The 24,245-nt window shown below is 38.2% G+C and overlaps 1 protein-coding gene across 2 annotated transcripts in view; it reads left to right on the top strand.

The window, feature by feature from the left end:
• Positions 1 to 24,245, top strand: part of POU6F2 (POU class 6 homeobox 2) — a 249,658-nt gene that overhangs the window by 145,030 nt on the left and 80,383 nt on the right. For both annotated transcript variants that reach the window (XM_027711981.2, XM_027711980.2), the window contains one exon: positions 7,135 to 7,436. In XM_027711981.2, coding sequence (XP_027567782.1) covers positions 7,135 to 7,436 — 302 coding nt within the window. The remainder of the gene's footprint in view (positions 1 to 7,134; positions 7,437 to 24,245) is intronic.

The raw sequence follows: 24,245 nt of genomic DNA, 5'->3' as shown, positions 1-24,245 counted from the left end.
ATCAATATTAGAGTATCTGAAAGACTCAAGGAGAGCAAAAAAAAGCTGCAGTTCCTATCATTAAAGGTTGTATGTGCAGAGAGTGCCCAGACTTTGTCAGATGTTCATTATAAATCATAGCATTGTTCTCTAAGTCAGCAGACTGTTGTTTCAAACTTAATTTCTTTGTGTCATTCATCTGTTCCCTGTCATAGAATCATAGAATCATAGAATCATAGAATCATAGAATCGATTGGGTTGGAAAAGACCTCCGAGATCATCGAGTCCAACCCTTGGTCCAAATCCAGTCCATTTACTAGATCATGGCACTCAGTGCCACGTCCAATCTGCGTTTAAAAATCTCCAGGGATGGTGAATCCACCACCTCTCTGGGCAGCCCATTCCAATGCCTGATTACTCTCTCTGTAAAGACTTTTCTCCTGATATCCAACTTAAATTTCCCCTGGCGGAGCTTAAGCCCGTGCCCCCTTGTCCTATTGCTGAGTGCCTGAGAGAAGAGACCAACCCCCACCTGGCTAGAACTTCCCTTCAGGTAGTTATAGACGGTGATGAGGTCACCTCTGAGCCTCCTCTTCTCCAGGCTAAACAACTCCAGCTCCCTCAGCCTCTCCCCATAGGACTTACGCTCCAGTCCCTTCACCAGCCTTGTTGCTCTTCTCTGGACCCGCTCCAGCACCTCAATATCCTTCCTGAACTGAGGGGCCCAGAACTGAACACAATACTCAAGGTGTGGCCTCACCAACGCAGAGTACAGGGGAAGGATCACTTCCCTGCTCCTGCTGGCCACGCTATTTTTGTCCCTTTGTCTGTAAAATCTTATATTGGGTTCTGTTGCTTTTAGATGATAATTTTTCCCCTGTTTCTTTCAAAGGAATCCTGAAGAATTTTGCCCAAGAAATTGGGGGTTAGCTTAAATTCTGGTCCACAGGACATTCTTATGGGCTCTATATGGTCTAGAAATCCAATCTGCAGGAATACTACACCACTCAAATTAAAATACCGTTCTAACATTATTCTGTTCTTAGACAATCTGAGATCAGTTCTGCACTCTGTAATTAGAAAACTGCTTTTATCTGATGTAAGGACTTAATGTTAAGATCCTACACCTGATCTCTGAGACAGTCACGTTTTCACTAAAAAGAAATCTGGCTGGTAAAATAGGAATTTACGAGATCTAGATATTGGTTGCTCAACACGCAGGTTTTGGCATTCAAACACTTACACTGCTGTCATACTATGTTTAATTGCCTGTCTTTGCATGAGAATCCCAAGACAACTCCCTGATTGATCCCCTGTGTCTTGATGACACCCTGACTCCAGTTAATGTTTCCGCCATTTGTACAATATGCAACCTAAGGTCCCATTTGAACTGAGGAAGCAAATGGCTTATTAAAGTCTAATTTCTCCAGCTTGTTCTTGCCTTTGGGCATTTTAAATAGGTTAACGCAATTTTTAAAATACACTCAGGGAACTTTACTCACAGAGTGTTGTCATAAACTAGAGGAAAATAGCCTCTAGATCATCTTAAAATGGCAATTATTCCAAATATGCTTGCCCTGATACTTAGTCAAGCTCTCTACCTAGAACAAATTTTTCTTCTTTTTTTTTTCCTTAAGATTTTAGTGCATTATTGTACATTTTAAGGTTTGGTAAGGAAAAAAGTGTCAGATTTATTTAATGCAGTGGATCATTTGTCAGGGAAGTTCCAGTATTCATCAAAATGTGGAGACACCACAGGCACCATATAAATTATGATGGTTTTCTTTTTAATACTTCCTTTTTTATTGCCTACATTCTTTAAAGTGAATTTAGTACTCATGAAAGATGCTGGATATGACAACAGTAGAAAGTGAAGCCCTCTGTTTATCTGCAGAATTGGTATAGAGGAGTATTGGCGATGCAAGTTTCTCCCCATAACCCCATCTGTGTTCTGCAGCTGTAACCTTGAGGGATCACCTTTAGGAACAAGAAGATGACTTGGTCTCCTTACTCTTTTTCTCCTTAGCCCGTCTGCTGAAAGTGCAAATAATGATTTCAATTGATGCTATCCAAGGCCATAGTCTTTATGATCTTCCTCATTATGTGTTGGCAGACCATCAATTTATTGCCTTGACTGTGTGGCAAACTGTTTCCAATGCATGCTCTCTGTGGATATTGGTGTGTGAATACAACTTCTATACATTTAATACATCTTCTATAAGGTAGAAAACAGGCAAAAGCACCATTAAAGTGCAATGACTTTTGTTCCTTATATTGACCTAAACTCGATTTGAACCAGTGATTTAGAAATAATATGCTCTGTATCCCATTACTAATCTCTTCAGCCACAAGTCCAACCCTTCAGGGATTTTTTTCACAAAGAGGATGCTAACATATTTAAAAGAACTCACATTTTTTCTCTCAAAAAGAAAATTTGAACATATGCAAAAACACGTTGGGTATTTGGCTAACCTACCCCTCATTACCCAGGAGGGAGACAATGTAAACACAGGCTTGCATTATATTGTTCAGTGTGTGTATTCAATCTTTAGAAATATATTTCAAAGAAAGGAAAGGCATAAACCTCATTAGAAGAGAAACAACAGGGTGGAAAAAAAAAGCGGCCCATGTCAGTTCAAACGCAAACCCAGATGCTTAAGTTAGTTACACTTTTCAGTTTAAGGCAATGCAAATCCGTTTTCCATTACTGGGGAAGTGGAAAAAGGCATTAAGCCCTTGAAATGGCAAGAGTCAAGTTCTGTGCTCAGTCAAATAGGAAAAGGTTTAATGTATGATTTTCTTCTTTTTAGTCCATTGTACATTGTATCAAGGCACTGAAGAACAACTATGCAATTATGTAAATAGGGGGATAGATGCTAGAGTAGCGCAATAGTTTGTAAGTTAAAATTATTTCTTATTCCTCCTACCCCTTTTCCCTCTTTACACAGAAACAAGCATGCACAAAACATTAATGAAATAAATCAGACATTATGTGAAGCTTATCCACAGGAGCAGATTCTAGATATGAATTGAATCCCTGAACATTAATTTGATCTTCTGCCAAGCGCTAGAGAGGTCTTAAGAATCTGAGTTCATATTGTGAAGGAGAGGTGAAATAAAGAGTCCTAATTTTAAATTGTTTTCATTATATAAACATTTGTAGGCCTACTTATGTTCCTTGCTTTTTGAAGAATTGTGATTAAGCTTTAAAATGTATGTTTTTATTTAAAATATAACCAGGGATATTCCATGCTTACATTATAACTTGTTAGCCAGAGGCAGCAGGCAATTGCTACTACTTTCAGTTAATACAATCAGGATTGGGAATACAAGACAGAGGCTTTTCAGTTTTCCTGCTAAAACAAAGACTCAGTCATTCCCTCATTATGAAGCAGACTGGTTATTTCAGCATGTTTGCATCAGAGGTGAATTTTTCCCATTGCAACACTCTAATTGACATAGGGGCGTTTTAGTTTCATTTCAGTTTTCTCTGAAGGTAACCAGCAGAGAAACAGAATATGAAACAACACATTTTGTGTAAATTTTGTAAATTCATGACACCACTGTGCCTAAAATATCCCCCAAAGAAAGTCAAGGAGTGTGTTCCTTAGGTCATAACTTCACCTAATCCTTAAAGTAGCCTGAGGTCTATGACAAGTATAGATATAGATGACCTGGGAGATCAGAAAGTTTGCTTTTGCTGCCTCTTGACCATCCATTTGCTCCACTTCACTCCATATCTCTTATTCTAATGTAAATGCTTTGATACTGTGACTAACCATAATCTGCTTAACGTAGGATCATAAACTATGGTGTGATCCCATGGGAAGTCTGTCATGGCACCACAGCAATCAAGAAATTCTAGTTGAGTCCTGGTTTTGAAAATACCTTGTGCCATTGCTTCCTTGTAGGTATTAGTTCGTCTTACTGTCTTCTTGGATACCTGATATGTATACCTACCATATATTCAATATGTATTCTTCTTAAGGAAATTTGAAATGTCACACAGCTTTTGTGGATTTTCCTCATGGTTTTTCATAGCTTGCATGCATTTTAAGTAAATTGTCTCTCTTTTTTCATAGCTTGCGTGCATTTTAATTTAATTGTCTCTCTTTTAAAGTGACACTTTATGTTGACTTTTTTAACCACTGAAAGAACTTTCTGCAATTCTTTGCAAGCCTCTTTAATTCTTGAATGCAATTCTGAAAGAAAGTAAGCACTTTTCACTTAAATATGTCAAAGTTTTACCCGGCTGTTAGCCAGTAAGTCATAAAAAAGATTCCTGTGAGGTAGGCAGTGCATGTTATCTTTTATACATGCAGACATAGCACTGTTGTACCACCTGAAATTCCATCAGACTCCAAGCTCTGCAGAAAGTGACAAATGTTAGACAGGTATATGATTTATAATGGATGAGCTACGCAAGCAAGCTCTGGGAGTTGGATTGGATTTGATGGCAAACAATAATATGACACAACCCCTGCTGTGGATACCCACACCATGAGAGGCAATGCAATCCAGCAGCATGAACAACGGACTGCAGGCATGATACAGAGCCCTAAAACCACCTCTGCAGTACACCTACTTTGAGAAGAATGCCTTTCCCGATCTAACAGTCCTTCTTCCAATTCCTTATCCGTTTGTTTAGCAACACTATGTTAAACAGTCATACCTCACTAAGGCACTTCAATGCAATTTAAAGCTCAGCATGATGATAGGTTTCAAAGAGGCTTTTTAAAGGAATTATATGGAAACTCAAGAAGTTATTTGAATAATTTTGTGCAGTTGCTGGCAACGAACCTGGAAACTTTTCCATGAAGTAACTTTCCTCCATCAACAAGGTTTTCCTTAAGGGAGTACCTTCCACCCCAGCAAGAATGTCTTCATTTCCAGCACAAAAGTTTCTATAGTAGAGTTACCAATATTCCTGCATTCACCAACGTTCAAGTATTGAGCAGTACTGAAGGCAAAGCTTTTCTACTCCTAGATAAGAAGGTTTTGTCTCATCCTGTCCAATCGTACTCATAAGAGATAAAACGATCCCTCATTCCTCTTCATGAGCCATGTGGATTAGAAGTCATTCTTCTGTGGAATGTCATTTAATTCATTTCTCTATTGGAGTCTGTGGATGCAATAAGGGACTGTTATATTTGAGGTCTTGTTTCTGGTTATCAGTAGGTCATCCAGTCTGCTAAGCTATCACAGGCGAAGAAATGGCCTGCACAAAATAAAGAGCTGGTCTAGATTTCTTTTTTCTTCATGGGAAGGGGAAGGATCTTTCTACCTCTGGGTACATACCTACAGATAAAACTGGTGAATAGCTTTCCTTGACATCTGAGATGTTTCATGCTATGGTTAGTATTCGTCTATGCAGTTGCTTTCTTGTATTCAAACCGTCCTATGCCTTAGATTATATTTCCACTTACTACCCTCTTGGCTTTGGGGCATTAGGTACAAGTTCTCATCAAGAAATTGATGGGAGTGGACCCTTACTTCTCCAGGGTGATTTCTTTTGCATGAGATACTACGCATGTTTTTAATCTGATGGTCACTCTCCTTTATGTTGAAACACAAAACTTTTGATGGAACTTTCCTGATGGAAATATATTGGTGTTACAGGTCCTCCTTCTCTGCATTATTGAGGTTCCTTGTTGAAGTCACATACACATGGCCATAATTTTTGTAAAGGCATATTTGTAGTTTGATTCCCACATCTATTGAAAGAAAATTTAGAGCAGCTATGAGTATAAGAATGGATAACCAACAGCACTTCATATCAAGCCTCACACTTTTTCTTCACACAGCCTTTTCTGGTTTACCCATTCTGCCTCATCTTTCTCCACTTTCTTTTCTTTTTTCTTTTGCTTATTCCAGTTTATGGCTCATTGATTTCATAAGTCGTACCAAGACCTCATGTTCAACCCCAGGGCACAGACATCTAGAAAGCTGAAATAGGGATGTTGGCATGAAAAGAAAGTGGAGATGACTTGTCTTTATGTGCCAGTCCACAAATAACTTGGTGACGGAGTTTCTGGCCATGAAATCTGAATGCCATTTTAGAAATAAAAGATTTGATTCATTCCCAGTTTACTTTGGCTTCTGTGGTTGGAAATTAGAATACAGGGTGGTGTTGGCAAAGCAGTATACAGAGTGAAAAATAGTGTAATGACCTTGCAAGCTGCTCCTCTTGGGATCTTGTAGCTAACTAACACAATCCCTGAGATGTTGATTAAAGTGGGTAAGGCCGGAGACCCAGGTGACTTTTTGAGGGCATAACCCCAGAAAGCATCAGGCTCTTGTGATGCTCTAGCTGCTGCTTGAAGCTGTTCTTCCTTAGTGACATCCTTATGACACACTTTCTGCCTTTCTGAATTTAATGAATGCCCGAGTCAATTTGAAAGTGTCTCTGGGAAATAAGGCTTGCTCCTCTGTGCCAGCAGGTTAACATGAGCCACTGATTTCCAAGCCTCATATTTGGAGTACATGCTAGCAAAACACAGCAGGTCTTTACTACCAGGAGTAAGTGAGCATTGCAAGTCACAAGAAGGAATGCATAGCTTTTAGATGTGAATTATAAGGAGCAGTTCTTATTTCAGAGATACACATATTTTATTGGGCATTTTTGCTACCTAGGCATTTCAACCAAAATTTCACAGCTCAATGTTTTATTTCCTGATACCTGTTGTATAATGACATGACAAAGCTCCTTTCAGAGCATCTTTTATTTTACAATTCTGGCTTTCTCCTCCTTTATATAACAGCACCAGTTCATATTATGAGTTTTTACTATACTGTGTACAGTGACAAGCTGTTGTAGGCATGTAATATTCCCATTGGTTTTGCTGGTAAGCTTGTCTGAGCAAAGACTGCTGGTCAGCTCTGACCCCCATCCTGTGGGCAGACCTATAACCCTTTCAAAGTTTAGTTTCATTGCCCCTAGTGAAGTCAAGCTCTTACCACAGAATTATACTGGCAGAACCACAGGCTATTTTTTATGGGAACAATTTCCTGCCACATCCTGAAGTTTGAGGCCACCTGTTCTCAGCGAGCAGTGTGAACCCCAGTGTAACAGAACAAGAATTTAATCCAAATGTCTTTAACACAATAGGTATTACTGAAACTTGCATAACTCCCTGACCTCTCTTCAATTCACAGCTACCTCATCCCTGAACTCCCAGCTTCAACAGCTTCAGCATCTTCAGCAGCTCCAGCACCAACAGCAGCAGCAGCAAAGCCAGCAGCAGCAGCAAAGTCAGCAGGCACAGACTCCACAGCCACCCCAGCAGACCCAGCAGCCACAGCCACAGCCATCAGCACCACCACAGCAGAACCAAACACAGTCCCAGAGCCAGAGCCAACCTCCTCCAGCCCCACAGTCCTCCAGCTCCCCTCAGAAACCCAGCCAGTCACCAGGGCATGGCCTTCCATCTCCTCTTACTTCACCTAATCCACTGCAGGTAGGATGTTACATAAAAATCTCTAGTGGTCTAACAACAGCAAGTGCATTCTCTTTCACTGTACTGAGAAATCAAGTGAAGGTTATGCCTTTTGACCACAGAGGCTGAGAAATTCCACCTTGTACTACTTAATCCTTGCAGGCATTCAGGTTAGAACAGCTAAAAGGCCTGATAAGCCAAAAAAGCATACCTAATGATGGTTCTAGGTTATTGTTTTCTGAGAAGTAAATGTTTTTTTGCTCTTAGACTCCATATTGCAAAACCCATAGAAAACTCTCTAATTTTTTCCACAGATTCATCATGTGACATTCGCAAGTGGCATTTTCCTGGCAGTTACCCTTTATGATAACTTAAGGGACAACAATGTTAGCTGTTCATTACCTGTCCTGACTGTCCCTTAAAGAAATAGAGCTTTTGCTGGTGGACATGTGAAAGGGATGGATGGGTTATCCTTCCTCTTGAAATCACAGTCCTAATTTTTATCCTGCTAAGAACCTTCTGCTAAAATTCTCAGTATAGACTCCAAAGCTAACGATGCCAGTTAGTCCCTTTTGTAGATGCTCACTCCAGTGATATGGATATTTTTTAATAGACCAACAGCTATGGCACCCATACTGATGGTTGGCTCTGCCCATCTTGAAACTCCTGGGCAGAAACAGAAGAGCTCTGATCCAGGGGTCCTATGTTCTTAGGGTTCGCTGTTCTTGCATTACATGGGTCATCCTATATTCATATTGTGCAAGAATAGTTTGACTGTACCTATAAGTATGATTCTGAACAGCAGGGTAGATTGTGAAGTAAATGGAGTCTCATTCACTAGGCAGTGGAATTGCACTTAGAAACCAGCAAAGCCTCTATTAATTTTATTCTCTAAATTTTGAGACACCACTTTAAATGTTTTATTCGCACTGATGGATTTGGCTCCATTTCCTGCAGAAATAAAACTGCATTAGCTTAATAATTAAACAATTCTTTTTTAGACAATTAAGAGAATTGGTTTACAAGAAACTGTGTTTGCCATGTGGCCAGTGAAACCTGCATTAATCTGAGCTTCCACTAAATAGCATCAAATCTGATTTTTTTTAATGGTTTAGATAACAGACATAAAAATCTGCGAGAAATGTGTCCTTGCTTGCTGAGCTTTTTCTTATAGTAGAGTATAATGTTTCTAAAGCTTCTTTTGTGTGTTGTCTAGAGGACTACTTATGCATCACTTAATGCCCAGTCTATCACACTAGTGAGTGCTTTGGGACTCCTTTGTATGCAGATTATTGACAAACAGAGACACAGATATTTTCAGAGGAGCTTCTGTTACATTTTATTGTCTTGGTACAGCTGTAATGTATGCACACTAACTGTATACACTATATGCCTGCTAAATATTGTGCATTGAAAGTCATTAAGGTTTATGAACAAAGCAAATGCACAAATAAATTATACTTGGGGTAGGGAGGAAGTGTGATTATCTAGACAACATACCTCAAGAGGATTGTACTAACACTGAATCTGAAGTCTTAGCTCTCATATAGCCTCTGGTCTCATTGTAAATCTCAACGGAATCTGAGTATTTCCACTTGTCATCTGTGATGTACAGGTCAGTAGAAGCACTTTCCACTGTTAGGTTCCCAGGGTCACCTCTCACTTGCAGATGTACAAACAATATAAGTAAAACCTTGCATGGTAGCTACCAATGACAATGTTTCTACATAGTTACCTTGGCATATCTCTCTCTTTAATTCACAGCTACCCTTCTGAGGGAAGTCTGGATGTGGCAGACAGCAGAAGTGAAAGGAGAGAACCAAGTGCTCTGAGGCAGTTTTAGTTCAAATGCTATCCCCTAAACTTTGTAGGAATTGGGATTAGATTTAATGAAAGACACCAGTGTGAGAGGTCTGGCATTCCCCCTGGGCTGAGCTTAGCCAGTACTGGTAAGGCAGCTGCATGACTGGGACACTTTCAGAACAGCAGTAAAGGAATGAGAATTCATTTGCTGTCAGTTCTTTCTAAGCATTAAAGAGTTACTAATAAATTGTGGAATAAGTATTTTTAATGTTCTTTCCTCTTTGATCCTTGTCATGTAAATAGCTATGAAAACCCAAAGTTTCTTCACAAATATGCTGTGTACTGAGATCCAGAAAAGAAGCTAGAATTCACAGAATCACAGAATCCACTAGGCTGGAAAAGAACTCTGAAATCATCGAGTTCAACCTTTGACCCAACACCACCCTGTCGATTAGACCATACCACTAAGTGCCACATCCAGTCTCTTCTTAAATATCTCCAAGGACAGTGACTCCACCACCTCCCCGGGCAGCCCATCCCAATGCCCAATTGGCATTTCTGTGAAGAATTTCTTCCTGATGTCTAAGCTGAATCTCCCCTGGCACAGCTTAAGACTGTGCCCTCTTGTCCTGCTGCTGGTTGCCTGGCAGAAGAGACCGATACCCACTGGGCTACAACCTCCCTTCAGGTGGTCGTAGAGAGTGATGAGGTCTCCCCTGAGGCCTCCTCTTCTCCAGACTCAATGACCCCAGCTCCCTCAGCCTCTCTCCATAGGACTTGTGTTCAACGCCCTTCACCAACCTCGTTGCTCTTCCCTGGACCTGCTCCAGCACCTCAATATCCTTCCCAAATTGAGGGGCCCGGAACCGGACGCAGTACTCCAGGTGTGGCCTCACCAACACAGAGTAGAGGGGAAGAATCACTTCCCTGGTCCTGCTGGCCACACTGTTCCTGATCCAGGCCAGGATGCCATTGGCCTTCTTGGCCACCTGGGCACACTGCTGGCTCATGTTCAGCTTCCTGTCAATCCAAACTCCCAGGTCCCTTTCTGCCTGGCTGCGCTCCAGCCACTCTGTGCCCAGCCTGTAGCGCTGCATGGGGTTGTTGTGGTCAAAGTGCAGGACAGTACTTCATTCAGCACAGAACTTCTGTCCTCATCTTAAGCAATGTGAATGGGGTCATTACTTTGGCCTTCTAGCCATTTCTAAAGCATTTCTACAGCAAGTGTAATACTTCTCGAGCTTCCCTAAGAAATAATTAAGAACTTGAAGAATGCTCTGTCATATTGCCAAGAACGCTGAGACACTTTAATATGCAAACAAGCGACACTCAGAAATAGTTCCAGAGGAACTGCTGTTGCACTTTATATATGGTTGTTTGAGTACTTTGCTAAATCAGAGCAGTGGTAAGATCTCCTCCATGAAATTTGTCTTTCCACTCTAAATCCTGCAGAGAAAGCTGTTTTACCCCTGTAAATCTGTCTTGAGGATTGAATCTGAAATAATTTTCTTCTGCACAAACATTTAAAGAAAAAAAAAGGAAGGAGCATGCATTTGGCAGCAGTTCCTCATAATAGCTGCTTAGAATGTGGGGGGTTTTTAATGTTTAATGCTCTAACTTAAAAATCAATCTAGAACAAAATTCAGAGATATTATGGCCTCTAAGGTAATGTTCTTTATGAAATAGAGTGAAATGGGGTTTGTTTGAAGAATATTAAGGGAATAAAGATCAACCAAGTTTGACAGCTAAAATTTCATTTCTGAATTCTTGTATTTTTCGTAGAGGCTTTATCCTCTTACATTATTCAGGATCTGTCTGAAAGATATTAGTTTAAAAAAATGCAGCCTCTAAAAATTGTCATGGAAAGTTAGTAATTCAGGAGGATGATTGTGTTTGTTTAAAAAAACTCTGAGGGATAACAGCAATTACATCTCAAGGTGTACAGATGCTGTCATGTCTCTCAGAAGGCAAATTAAATGAAAGTGACTTGCTTAGGTGTATTTGGGTGAGGTACTTTGGTATCTGATCAGAAATTAATAATCCAGTGCAGTGTACACCAGCTAAAAGTCTCAGACTTATTCTTGTCAGATTATTCTATAATACTCTGCTCTAATTTTATCACTATTCTTTACATGGTTCAATGGGCTGGATTGTAGTTACAAAACTCTTTTTTTAGGGAGTCTTTTAGTAATTGTGTAGAAAGATGTAAAACCACACTTCAGGTTCCAGGACCTGAATTCTTTGTTGTCATCAGTGATTATGCTCCAGATTTACAGTGGTTACCACTGCAGAACAAGAGTCATCACTTATTTGCAGAAGACAACAACCAGAGAAGGATTTTCCAAAGCTGAGCTCCATTTCAGGAAGTGGTAGGTCAGGCAAATGACGGAAGACTTTCATCCCTTCATTTTAAAATGATGAAAAAAAAGATAATGATAATCTGATTTTGTCTTTCATTGTGTCAATTGATTGAGACAAAGGAATCCAGAGGTGAAAGACGGGCTATATCATGACACAAGTTGAAGACTTTGAAACCTTTCCTTCTGGGAAAATAACTTCTCGAAATATGCTTCTCCCATGAATATTCAGTGTTATTACACGGAAAAATATATGAGTTTTTGAATGGTCAGCGTGTTGTAACTTCAAAGGATAGTTAGCACCTCTTATAGAGTTACCATTCAGTGAAATCTTTGGACTCACAGAAACTTGATTATGCGGTGTATAAAATCAGATATGTCTAAGTACTAAGTAGCCAATTACTCTGCTTGACTACCGGAATAAGGCACTCTGTATCAGCACCATATGTTTAACTGGCTCCAAAAAAAGGTTAGCTTCTGGTGCTGACATTCACTGTATGTTTTAGAGATATGGATAAGATGAATGTACGCACAGCCAGACCTGGAAAGGGAGAGCTACACTATAGGAATAGAAGAATTCTCAATGATTTCTACTGTTCTGTTTGTGTGTGAATAGGAACAGACAAACAGGAAATGCCCCAGAGATTTTCTTACTGTAAAATTATTCTGACTGTTTTCAGAACTCTTTCCTGAACAGTCCCTTTTGTCATAGAAGCCTACCTACAATAACTGCAGCTGATGGAAGATGATGAGTGAGAAAAAAAATAACAATAAAAAGAGGGAAGAAGGGAAGTGAGGAGATGACAACAGCACAAAAATCTTCCAAGTAATAGCAAACTCTAAGATAGCAAAACCAGAACCTCCTTTAGATTAAATTTTCATACTAATCTTAAATAATGTATTTGGAAACTCAACACTTTTATAACAACAGAGAAAAGAAAAGTAGAAAGGCTGAAATACTCAGCTGCAAATGAGGGAGAATATGTACACAGATGTCTGGGACTCCAACAGTCACAAAAAACAAACTGCCCCTTCCCTTTCCCTCCAGCCTCATTCACTGGTTAGTTTCTAACTAAGGAAAAATCAGCTTTGAAGAAATGTTCATGTTTACTGATACTCTGACATATTTATACATATTTAAGATACAGAGGTAACAACCAACTCTCTGTTGGTTTGATGAAGGCACTTGGGATAAGTTTGCAAGGACTATACTCATGGTCTGTCTTTGTGATGTGTTTCCGAGACCTGTTATATTTTTCTCATACTTATTGAATCCTGAAATCAAGAAAACTTGACCAAGATTATGACACCAGTAATCCCACTGAGGTTTTTTGTTTTGCTGAAATTATCTAGCCTTCTTCAGCATATGATACTGTGCAATGCGTCACTGACTGAATCTATTCCCAAGTTAGTTTGTAATCAATTTGACAAAGAAATACTTTATAAATGGTGAGCAAATGCAGTGCTTTGAATCCATTGTCTAAAATTTCCTAATTTTTTGTATCAATAGGGAGTGAGATAATCTTCATTGCAAGGCAACAGGTGATATAGACAAGTACAAAAGACATTTATTCAAGAAATTTCATGCCCATCATCTGCTTAGAGTGAGCCAATTGAAGTATTGATCTTAGGTGGATCTCCAGAAGGTACTGGCAAGACCTATGTCTCAGCTCTAAACTAAAAGCATGGAAACTCCCCTGCAGTCAGCTAAATGGAGTTCAGCTTTGTGATCTGTTCAGAATATTTTACTTATTTCATCCTTTGTTCATTTCAAACAGGTCCAGAAAGTTTTGAACACCTTGTTCTACTGCCAGTTTTGTATTTCTGTGTATTCTTATAGTGTTGTAAATATTTCTGTGGGTTGATAAAGGTGATTTCATGAGAAGAACAAGCAAGTACTTGTGTAAAAATTTCTCTATCTAGAAAGTCGTGGTACTCATGTACTACACACACAAATGTTTTTTACCCATTGCAAAAGCTGCTGTGATTCAACACTCTCCTTTTGTTTTTGCACTCTTCTTTTTGTCACTGCAGTAATTCTGTGAACCACACAGGTTTAAACTTTGCTTGAGAAATTGTTGGGTTTGAGTTTTAGTGCCTCCAGGGCCTCCTTTCTTCTTCTCCTCTTACCTCTTCTGGCACTTTCATGGTCATACTCATCCTTCTGGGTCTTCCACCAGCTAGGCTGCTGTACTATGGCAACATGGCAATTTGTCCTAGCTGAACACTCAGTTGCCTCTGCACTGTGCTGTACCCTGGCCCTGGTGAACAGGTACATGCCAGCTGATGTTGTGCTACAGCTAGCTTGTTTGGGGGCTGCTAGTCTTCGTGTCTTCCTGGAGATGCATGGATGTCATTTCCCCAGAAAGGCTAGTTTCAGTTGTGTGTAAAAGACTGCATCCATCCACCAGACTGAGCAGGGTTTCAAATCTTCTCCTCAGCAGTCTTTCTTCTCCTAGTAGTTCACTGCTTTTTGAGATCTTTGAGGTATTGGGACTTCACCTTGTAAAGGTTCTGAATGCTGCATTTAAACAGAGCAGAGATGTTTAAGTGTTCTTAAAGAGACTTTACAAACAAATCTTTCCATTCCTTGAGGAAACCTTCTCTCAGTTGGAGCACTGGCTGGACGGTCCATCCAAATATACTCTGCAGGTGTTGCTATTTTCAGAAGCACAGAGCGTACTGGTGTCTGAGTCACATTTAAAGCAAAGGAAATTAATCTCCGAACAAAACAACTGGCATTATTAGCACCCAATGGGCAGACACTGAGGCTAATAAAGGAAACCATTTACTTGAGAATTTTTTGAAGGTGAGGAAAGTGGAGCTGTTTGCCCAGCAAGCTCTGGCTTCTGAAATGGGAGCATTTAATAAACTCCCTAAAGTAACTGAAGTATTTAATAAGTGGAAAAATAAATAAATAACATCCTCCCATAACAAATTTGGGAAAGGATCCATATCCCATAAGGTCTTCTATTTCCAAAGCCTCTCTAGGCAGAGTAGGACCCTTGGGGATCTTAGGGACAGAAAAATAAGACACAGCCTCTCAGATACTCTTGTAAATCAAGTGGATCTGTTCTGTTGGCATTCATTTCTCTTAGTTTCTTTTTTTCACTCATATTTCCAAAATTTTTAAAGAAAATAGAGAATATTCCAAAACATTACTTTATTTTCCCCTATTTTTCATATCCATCAGCTCTTTGTAATAAAGAAAAAAAAATTGCAATTCATCACAGGTTTCTAGTTCTACAAGAAAAAAATTCATCTACTTGGAAGAAAGTGGGCCAAGTGAACACTTAGAACCTGGTGGGTTTGGGGCTTGTTGAATACAAGGAGCAATATTCTGGAAGTCTTATAGCCCTGATGCTTTGTCATTAAGGCTTCTTGTACAACAAAGCACCTACAAGAAGTTGCTCAGCTCCTAGATACTGATAGAAAAAAAAAAAAAAAAAAGAAGAAAAAAAAGGACACTCTAGACTACTTTTTAAAGTTTAAAATTAAGCCTTTTTTTTGGCAGTATTGCTGAGATCTATCCAAGTCTCCACTTGTGGATTCTGTTGGTGGTTTTAGCAGATGTAGATGTTTAAAAAAAGTAATACTTTCTCTTTTTTATTGGTAGCCAGAATATTTTGAGAGAGTAACTAAGCACAGGCCTGGAGATTATGAAATTTGCTTAAGTGTTAATGGGTTGATTGCTGAGTTACAGTCTGCCGTCTTTACTGGAAATTGATTGACTAGTGCTGCAGGTCTTCACACTTGACGCTCGGATTTGACTCGGAAATTCTGCCAAGTCTTTTACTCTGAAATTTATCTTAATTAGATCTGAAAGACCTGCCACAGCAGAATAGTCACACCGATTAAAATGAAAAACAGGAGAAATTACTGATCAAATTAATCATAATGTCGGGTTACAGCTGTAGGTCTGATGTAATTTGCCACTCCAGTGAGTTACATCGGCCCAGGCAGAGGAAAGAGAACTGGTTTTACGCTGATCCGTAACACCAGGCAGCTTCAGGCAGCCCATCAGGATGCTTGTTCCATTCATTCTCTTGGCTTATTCTGACCTTAGAGCTGCAACTAGAAACAATTTAGGCAAAAGAAAAAATATCCTTTTGTCGAAGGGGTTACACTGGAAACATGAGCTTTTCAAATCCTTCTTCTTTCATTTTTTGCCTTTCTCCATCAACCTTCTACTTTTGTTTGAAGTAATCAACAATTAATTATGTGGAAACTGGAAAATTAAAAAGTCAGAGGTTACCACCTCAGGCACAGTCAGAAAAAGTGTCTTTCTAAGAGCTACTAGCGGGTTAGGATATGAGGAAATTAGAATCATTTAAGCAAATGAGCATATAGCAGCATCTGTCCTTCCTAGGAAATCAACAATCAGACTTGATGATCCTAAAATTTATTTTTAAATTGTGTACTTATCATATATTATATTTTACTATTATAATCTTTTTTTTTTTTAAATATACAAATCACTGACTGAATCCATGTTAGAAGGTGATGCCTTATGGGTCTTAAGGGGCCCCACCATAGCATTTTCATCTGAAAGAGAAGCCTTCTATGAGTCTCCTAGTATTTGTTCCATTAGCAAACTTCGAAAAATTTTTAGGACAACTTGTCTTCTAACACCACTGTATTTTTTGCTGCGGATCCACAAAGTCAAGAAATGAAGTTTGCCACCAGCTGAGCAAGGAAATGAAGTAAAGGAAAGAAAGCAAGAAAGTATAGATGAGCATTATGACTCTCAGAAAAAAAAGGTCTTACCTCTGGAATACACCCAGTTTTTATTTCAATACTGTAATACCTTAGATTACTCTGGAATTTTCTGTGTGATTTTTCTTTTCCAACAATGATGTAGTTCTATAAAGTTGGTTTCTCCCCTGCCCAAAATTTCATTTTAATTTTCTATTTTAGACCTCAGAAATTGAAAGAACTGAGGATAGCTTTTACTTAAAATCAACTTAATATGTGTATAAAAAATTTGTTGTATTGAATTGCCAAAGAAATAGTGGTTTAACAAAAGAAATTGAAAATATTTTAATTCATGGTGATGATTTGAAATCTGCTAAACTACTTAATCATTTTCAAAGGCAAGTTTTTTTTGCTGAAACATTTCCATATTCCACCTTTTGCCTTCAGTTGCATCAGAAATTACTTGATAAATTAGGATAATTTCAGATAATTTCCCACAGGAACTTGAGTTATTTTGGATAACTTAGACGTGACCTAATATCTTATGAGGATTCCAGTTGGAGATTCAAGCTGGGTTATATTTGTGGAAGACATTGGAAGGCAAAGCTGAGTTTCCAGAAGAGAAAAAATGAAGTATGAAAACAGCACATCTTATACTGCTAGGATTATCCTTTTACTAAAGGAATGATGATGGTGCATTTTCGTTCTTAAAGAAACTGAGGTTCTTTAAAGCAGCAATCACTGCTGCAATATCTTTGTATAACTGTTAAGAACTACTTACATACTTGTAAAAAGCACCGGGGAAGCAGTCAGATCTGGGAGGATCCTAGTCCCTTAGCAAAAATACTGATGCTGAACCCTGAAGTATGGGCTCAGTCACATTACAGAATGGTCCTCTCTACTACAGATGACCAGTAAACTGGTATCAGAAGGTGGTTCTGAATGAATGTGATAACAAGTGATAAATGCTAATGCTCTCATGTTTTTCACCACAGTAACCTTATAATCCTGTTTTCAACCTGATGAGTAGCCAAACCCAGACGGAATGCTGTCTCTGTCTTATTGCTTTCATCTCAGTTTGGGTAGCTATCTTTGTGGGCTGGAAGCTGAAAGGGGACAGAAGATAACTAGGGCAGATGATGAAGATTAAGACTGTACTAGGATCAAGATCTAGGAAGGGGTAAGTAAGGAGAAGTCAGTCTCATTCTCAGGATTTGTCTGAGGATACGATTTCCATCATGTAGAATTCCTTAGGGACAGGGTCTGATCTTAGGGAGGAGAAGGAAAATGTTGGGAGGAGGAGAGGGGAGAAAAAAAAGTTATCTTTGTTACTCACAGTGCCTTTTCTACTGGGAGAGAGAGATAAAAAAACCCCACTATTAGCATTGTGAAAGGCTGATATTTTACCACCAATCACCACTCTGGAATAAGATGCTGTGTGCATTTCCATCCTACTTCTGTCTGTAACTTTTCACTTTATAATAAGACCTAACTCCACTACTAGGGAAGTTGGCAGAAGGTTTCTCATAGCTCTCAAAAGAGACAGAAGCAAGCTCAATATGCCACTATGAAGGCTTCCCCCTCTTTTCCCTCCCCAGCTTTATAGAATTGCAGCTTCCTTGTTTTCTTTATTTTATCTGTCTTCTGACTCTGAAGCATGTTCTCCATACAATCAAAATGTGCCTGACAGAATTTTCAGTTCATGTAAAACAAATATAAAAATAAACAGAACTTGAGAAAACCAAGCCATTCTAAAAATCCTTGATGTTTTCCCCATAGACATTCAAAGAGTATGTCTAGGGGGAAATCACTGGTACTTCAAATGTACAAGCAGGTATAGAGATAACATATGTCAGTCCTGTAGACCCAAACTTGGCAGTCCAAGCTCTCATAAGTGAAAACTGCAGCAAAAGGAGGGGAGGGAATTCTTTTACTGCCAAATAAAATCTGCATATTTAGCTCTAATCTCATCATCAAGTCATGCCTGTGCTTACTGAATTCACTTTGACAAATAATTTGCATCAGGAAGCAAAATGCTCTAGTAAATGCGTTGTTGGAGTCAGGAGCACCAGACTGCAGTCCCAGGTTTGTCACTGTCTGGGATGTCACTTAGTCTTTCTGTTCCTTTGTTGATTCTCCCACCATTGTTTGATCGCTTTATACTGAAAACTTTTACTGTTTTTTGGTATAATGCAATGAGGCCTTGATCTTGCATTGGGCTTCTAGATACTGCTGTAACACTAATACTACAAAAGCAAGGAATATTCAAAGGAGGAATTGCATAGCCCAGTCACTCTCATGCTGCATTCAGAGTAGTATTGCTGTTGACTTCAGAGGACACAGAATAGGTATATATTTTGTTTTCAAGTATATTCAATATTTTGAAGTTTCTGTCAGATGCTCACTGTGCTGTCAAATGCACTAATGAAAGGTTTTCCTAAAGCTAATTTTCCTACTCATAATACAATAACCAAATTTGCTTTAACACTTGAAAAAATCCATCCATACTAAAGAGAATCAGTTGCCTAATCCTAAAATTAAAGGTTATTGCATGCAAGAGAAAATAATTACATGCTCAAAGTATGGAAAAAAGAAAACTTTTTTTAATATGTAGGTATTTGTATAATTAAAGACTAATCAAGCATGAAGCCTGCTGACTAAACCAGAAAATGAGATTGTTGGCAAGCAATATTGTAATGTAAATGCCATTTTTGTTTAAGTACTAAGGAGCTAGAGGAATGATATCCTGAACAGATTAAAAGCAAACAGCATTGAAAATAAATATTTATCAGATTTCAAATGCAACACACAGAGATTTTTATATTTTACATGCAAAATATATTGGCGTTGATATATTCAGTCACTTTTCAAAGGTTTGTTCACATCTTCACTTAAAAATGTTGAAAATAAGCACTCACTAGTGATAGAAACAGCTTTAGAACTCAGTCTTAACCTATAGTAATGGCAGTAATATGTAGGCAATGGAAAGCAGGTGAGAGGTACCAACATACTTAACCACAAATGTGTAAGAACAACTCCTGGGTCTGGAGAGACAGAATTTGAATGGTCTGTATGTGTGTTATGCTTTCTTTTTCTTTTTTCCAAAATTCTCTTATTAATTTTTCAAAAATAGAGGGAAGCTTCTCAAGCTTAAATCCATGCCATGAAACAAATGTTTAGTAAAGTATTTATGGAGGGCTTATATATACACAAAAAATAACCTGATGTAACCACCATTTCGTTGCAGACGACTGATTTAGTTAGTGATCTGTATCATCTTGGGGCAGTGCTTTAAGTTTGTGGTAAAATATTGCACTGGTTAAATATGGTCATCATGCACATTTCTGTTATGTTATTGGAGCCTAAATCCTGTTCAGAAGTGAATATTAAGATATTTGGCTACATCAAGGGTTGAGGAGGATGAGAAAATGCTAGAAATGAAGTAGTAAATGTGTTCCCATACCTATTCATTTTCTTTTCACTACACTGTTCCCAAAGTTGGCACTACTCAGCATGCTGAGGTCCAACAAAAGCCATCTCTTAATCAAGCCTGATCATACAATAGTTGAAACTAATTTAAAACATCCTTTGACATCTGTGAAAAGAGTTGTAAACCCAATGGCTATGATAGTGAGACAATGAATACCTTTGCTTTAGTACATGCACTGTGGGCCGTTGTATCCTTTGTGTTGATGTGTACCTCCTATTGTTTCCTCATGCATTTACTTTTCAGAATAATTTTAATCTCACTTGATTATGACTGAGAGATACAATAGTATGTCACTGACAGAGTTATTGGGGGAAAGTGACAATAGGGATTTTTGAATGTAAGGCTGCCTACAACATTATCAAATTTTTCCTATCCTAGTGTAATTATATTCTATTTGCCTTTGGACTAAAGAAGTGTAGACAAGTTAAAATTAAATAATACCCTGCAAAAGTCTCTTGAATAAGCATTGATCTAATTTTCAGAAGGGTTGAGTCACTACCATTGACGTGAACTGTACAAATTATTACTTAGCCCTCAAAGGAGTAAAGATACAGATTTCAGCCTCTGGATTTCTTAGAAAAGTCTTGCTCATGTCTGTAGGTTTTACCACAGGAAATTTACCACTGCCAATTTGCAAATGCCAAAATAAAGGGTAAGCTCAAACCAAGTCAGCCTGGTTCATACAATAGCCTGTGTTTATCTGAATTACTAAACTCTTAAATGTATAGTATAGTGTGTATATAAATGAGCATATATCATCATTCAGAAACTTTATAATAAGTACTTTAAACGTCCTCTCAGCAATTCATATTTACATTAGTTTAATGATACTAAGGATTATGTTGGTAAAAACACACTAGGAAAAATAGTAGGAAAAGTACAAAACTGTGAATAGACCATCATCAATGGTCCAGAAAGAAGAAAGTAGAAGAGGCGGTAAAGCACATTTAGATCTAAGCTATGCAACTGATGGTCTGTGAGTCAGGTCTGTCCCACAGGAAGTTCCCGTCCAGACCCCAAGTGAGAAAATAAAAAAAAATAAAGGGCTTTGAAGGCAATGGCACATGTTCTTTGTCCTGGGGTGTGCTGTTGCCTGTGAGTCAGGAGTGCAGCCCAAACACCTAAAACAGGTGGGTGGGTGAAAAATCTGCCATTTGACATTTGTTGGTTTCTTTGTTTGTTTTTCACACATAACTGGCTGAATCATAGTAATCAGTTTTAGGCTGCCTGTTAGCAAAGGACCCTAATTCTTTTCTTCTTCAGAGATAGCTGTGTCTGATAAATCCTTTTTCATTTGTTTGTTTTCTAACTGCAGTGTTGTATAAAATGTAAGTTACAAGAAGGGTTTACTTTTTATTTCTAGAAGGGACATTACCACAGTTTTCTGAGGAAAACATGGTAACATGTAAATTATTTAAAGGCTGAAACAGACACTTTCACAAGTCATTAAACTACCCCGTGTCTTAGAACACAGAAAGGATATCCCTGGGATATTTATCTGAGGGCTCTGCAGGTCCAAGGGGGAATGGAGTCAGTAGAAAAAGAAGCATATAGAAAGAGCAATTATTCTCTAAATAAAAATGAAGATAGTGGTTAGAAGTGTCAGCATATATATCTGAAAAGCCTTTGGTGTGGCTACTACTTATGAAAAAAGTCATTACTGTCATTTGTACTAGGTTCCACGTAGTTACTTCATAGAAACCCTGACTTCCATAACATTCATCTACATGGAAAACCTACAGAGAAACCTCAAACCACCTAGTGAAATGTAGAAACATCTCCCAGCTCTCTGGCTTTTATAATCTTTGACAAGCATCAACCTAAACAGGGCTTACTAGCATACATCACCTCCATTCAATATGATCAATAAGAATATGCAAGCCTGATCTTCAGTGTGTGGTTTTGGTTAATCTGATTATGTAAACTAACAATATCCTTTGCTCCAAACCATAAAAAGATCACAAGTTCAGATCATAGAGTTCACAAGAGATCACAAGTTCAGACTCGGAAGTCTGAAGTGCATCCAGATGCTGCTCTGTTTTACAGGATTGTCCAAAAAAATTACCTTATTCCAGATAGGACTTGCCCCTCATCTGAGCAACAGGTATCGAAATTTGTGGATTTTTTTTCTAGACCTGCTCTATTTGATTTTGTAATTTCTTCACAGGAGAAAGTCTTATTACAAGGATTAGGCACAAATCAGACCCAAGGATATTTCATCATCTCCACAAACATTTGACTTGAAACCAGAAAAAGGACACAAGAAGAACAGGGCAACTGACAAAACTGTGCATGGATGAAATAAACCCGTTAAGTCTGATTTTATCCATCTTACTTTTACCATATTCAAATGCACCCCATACCATTTGAGAAATTGGATTCAAAATAAAGAGCTTAAGACTGGGAAATTTCAATACTGCCAAAAGACTTTCTTTGGGAGCTTATGGAGGGAAACACTAAACACAGTCAGAATGCCCACCACTTTTCAAAAAGTTTCAATTCCAATAGAAAGAATAATAGTGCAATAAATTTTTCCATGACATTTTTGAAAGCCTTTCTGAAAAACCAATTGTAAAAAATATTGTAAATTAATCCAGGTATAGAATATAAACTTCACATTGAGGTACTGTTTTTAAATTTCTGATGGGGTGATTCAGCATATCAAGAAATAGGGATAGTGATCCGAGGAGCAAAAAGAAAAGATCAGTACGCTTCCCGCTTCTGACAGCTGACAAATAAGGGTTTGCCCTATGAAATAAAGTCAGTCATACCAGTCAGATGGTCCAGCACTGAGCAGAGAAGATTTACTTGCAGAAGCTGAGGTTTGTAATCATCAGGGCATTAACCACTGCCATTTTCCTACAACTTGCTCCTTTGCAAAGTGCCTGGCATTCTTCTTTTATCAGCTGGATAACTCAAGACTTCTTGTTCATTATTTTTTGTTGAGAACCATAGATTCACGAAAAATCTAATCTATTCATGGCATCTGGTGAAATCATAATAGTATAAAATAGTATCTTACTATAAAATAGTATCTTAGCCTCAGGTTCAAGCTTTTCACTGCACCTGATTCAGACATGAGGCTTCAGCCAGGGTTTCCACATGTTTGTGAGTGCCCTGATTTGGCAGAATAATACATGCTCGAAGGCTTTTACTTTTCTGTCTTGAAATATAAGTAGTTCACTGTTCATCAGACCAGAAAGAGAACTTATCCTCCTACTTGTCCCAGTGTGCATGGTAACTTTTACAAAGAAAGCAATTCTAAACAATAGCAGAGAAATGTTATGAGCCTATAACTCACTATGTATGTCTTTTCTGTTTGAGAATTGTCTGCCAAAAATTTTAATAAACAATTTCTATGAGTGTTAGGTAAGCCTACGAGGAGCTCTGTAAATATTCCAGATGTAAACTAAGACTGGTTTGTCTTTGTTCTCTCTCAGGAGAAGAGGGGGTGAATGTATAGGTTACATGATATTCTATCAGTTGTTTGGAAGACAGAGCTGCCAATTTAGCATAACGTGAGCACTAGTTCTCTTCTGATGGCTGCCTGGTATTTGGACTGTATCTGGCTGATTTTCATTTTATAATCATGAAAACTGAAAGGATGTTTCCTAAGCTACTTTGAGGGGGAAAGATGATTGATACAAAAAAAAAGTATAAGATACATAAGGAGCATATATAGGATGAAGGTTAATCAGAATTTTTTTTAAATAATTGGTATCTTCCAAGGATAAAGGATAATCTTTAATGTAGCTAATGACTGACTTCCTATCACTCAACACTAATTCTAGTATAAGGAAGTGTTGAAATTTTTCTAGGAAGTACAACTGAATTAAATCCCTAAATATCTAAACATTAGCTCCAATAGGATTGAAGCTCTATGAGTAAAATTTGACTTTAAATGGTATCAGGTCAATACAGACTTTCAAATAAAAGGAATTACAGGTTCTGAAAATAAATTTTTAGCCTTAGTGCTTTTATAAAGATCTGTGACCCCCGGCCCTTTAAAAATTGAACTTAGGCTGTAAAAATATCACTTCTTATTGATCACATGGTTATTAAAGTCAGTCAAATGCTCAATTTATATGTCAAACACTTGTAATATTTCCTGTAAATATTAGAACAAAAAAAGAACATGATAATATCTTGTTCAATTGCATTAGATTTATTCAGCTTTTCATCACTGAGAAATAATAAAAGTGGCACCAAATAATGCATTAAATATGCCAAGCATTTATCAAGACTAAATTAATTTACAGCTGCATCATGTATGTGGTGTTCATATGCATTAGTTCGTGTATATGAAGACAGGAACATACCCATCCGTGTAATAGGATGTTCTCATTCTCTCCTTTCAGTACACCTTCCTACTCCCTGCCACATGCTTGCAACCCCAGGAAGGTATGGCTTGTTTGTTGAACCTCAAGGAGAATGAGGAAACCTGATAAGTCAACAGATATTAATTAAATGTTAAAGGCAGGTTTT

This window comes from Pipra filicauda, unplaced genomic scaffold (assembly GCF_003945595.2).
Source record: "Pipra filicauda isolate LSUMZ 115617 unplaced genomic scaffold, ASM394559v2 scaffold137_size4652046_pilon, whole genome shotgun sequence".
In the NCBI taxonomy this organism is placed as follows: Eukaryota; Metazoa; Chordata; class Aves; order Passeriformes; family Pipridae; genus Pipra; species Pipra filicauda.
The sequence above is the reverse complement of the archived record's forward strand: the minus strand, read 5'-3'. Positions and strand labels throughout refer to the sequence as shown.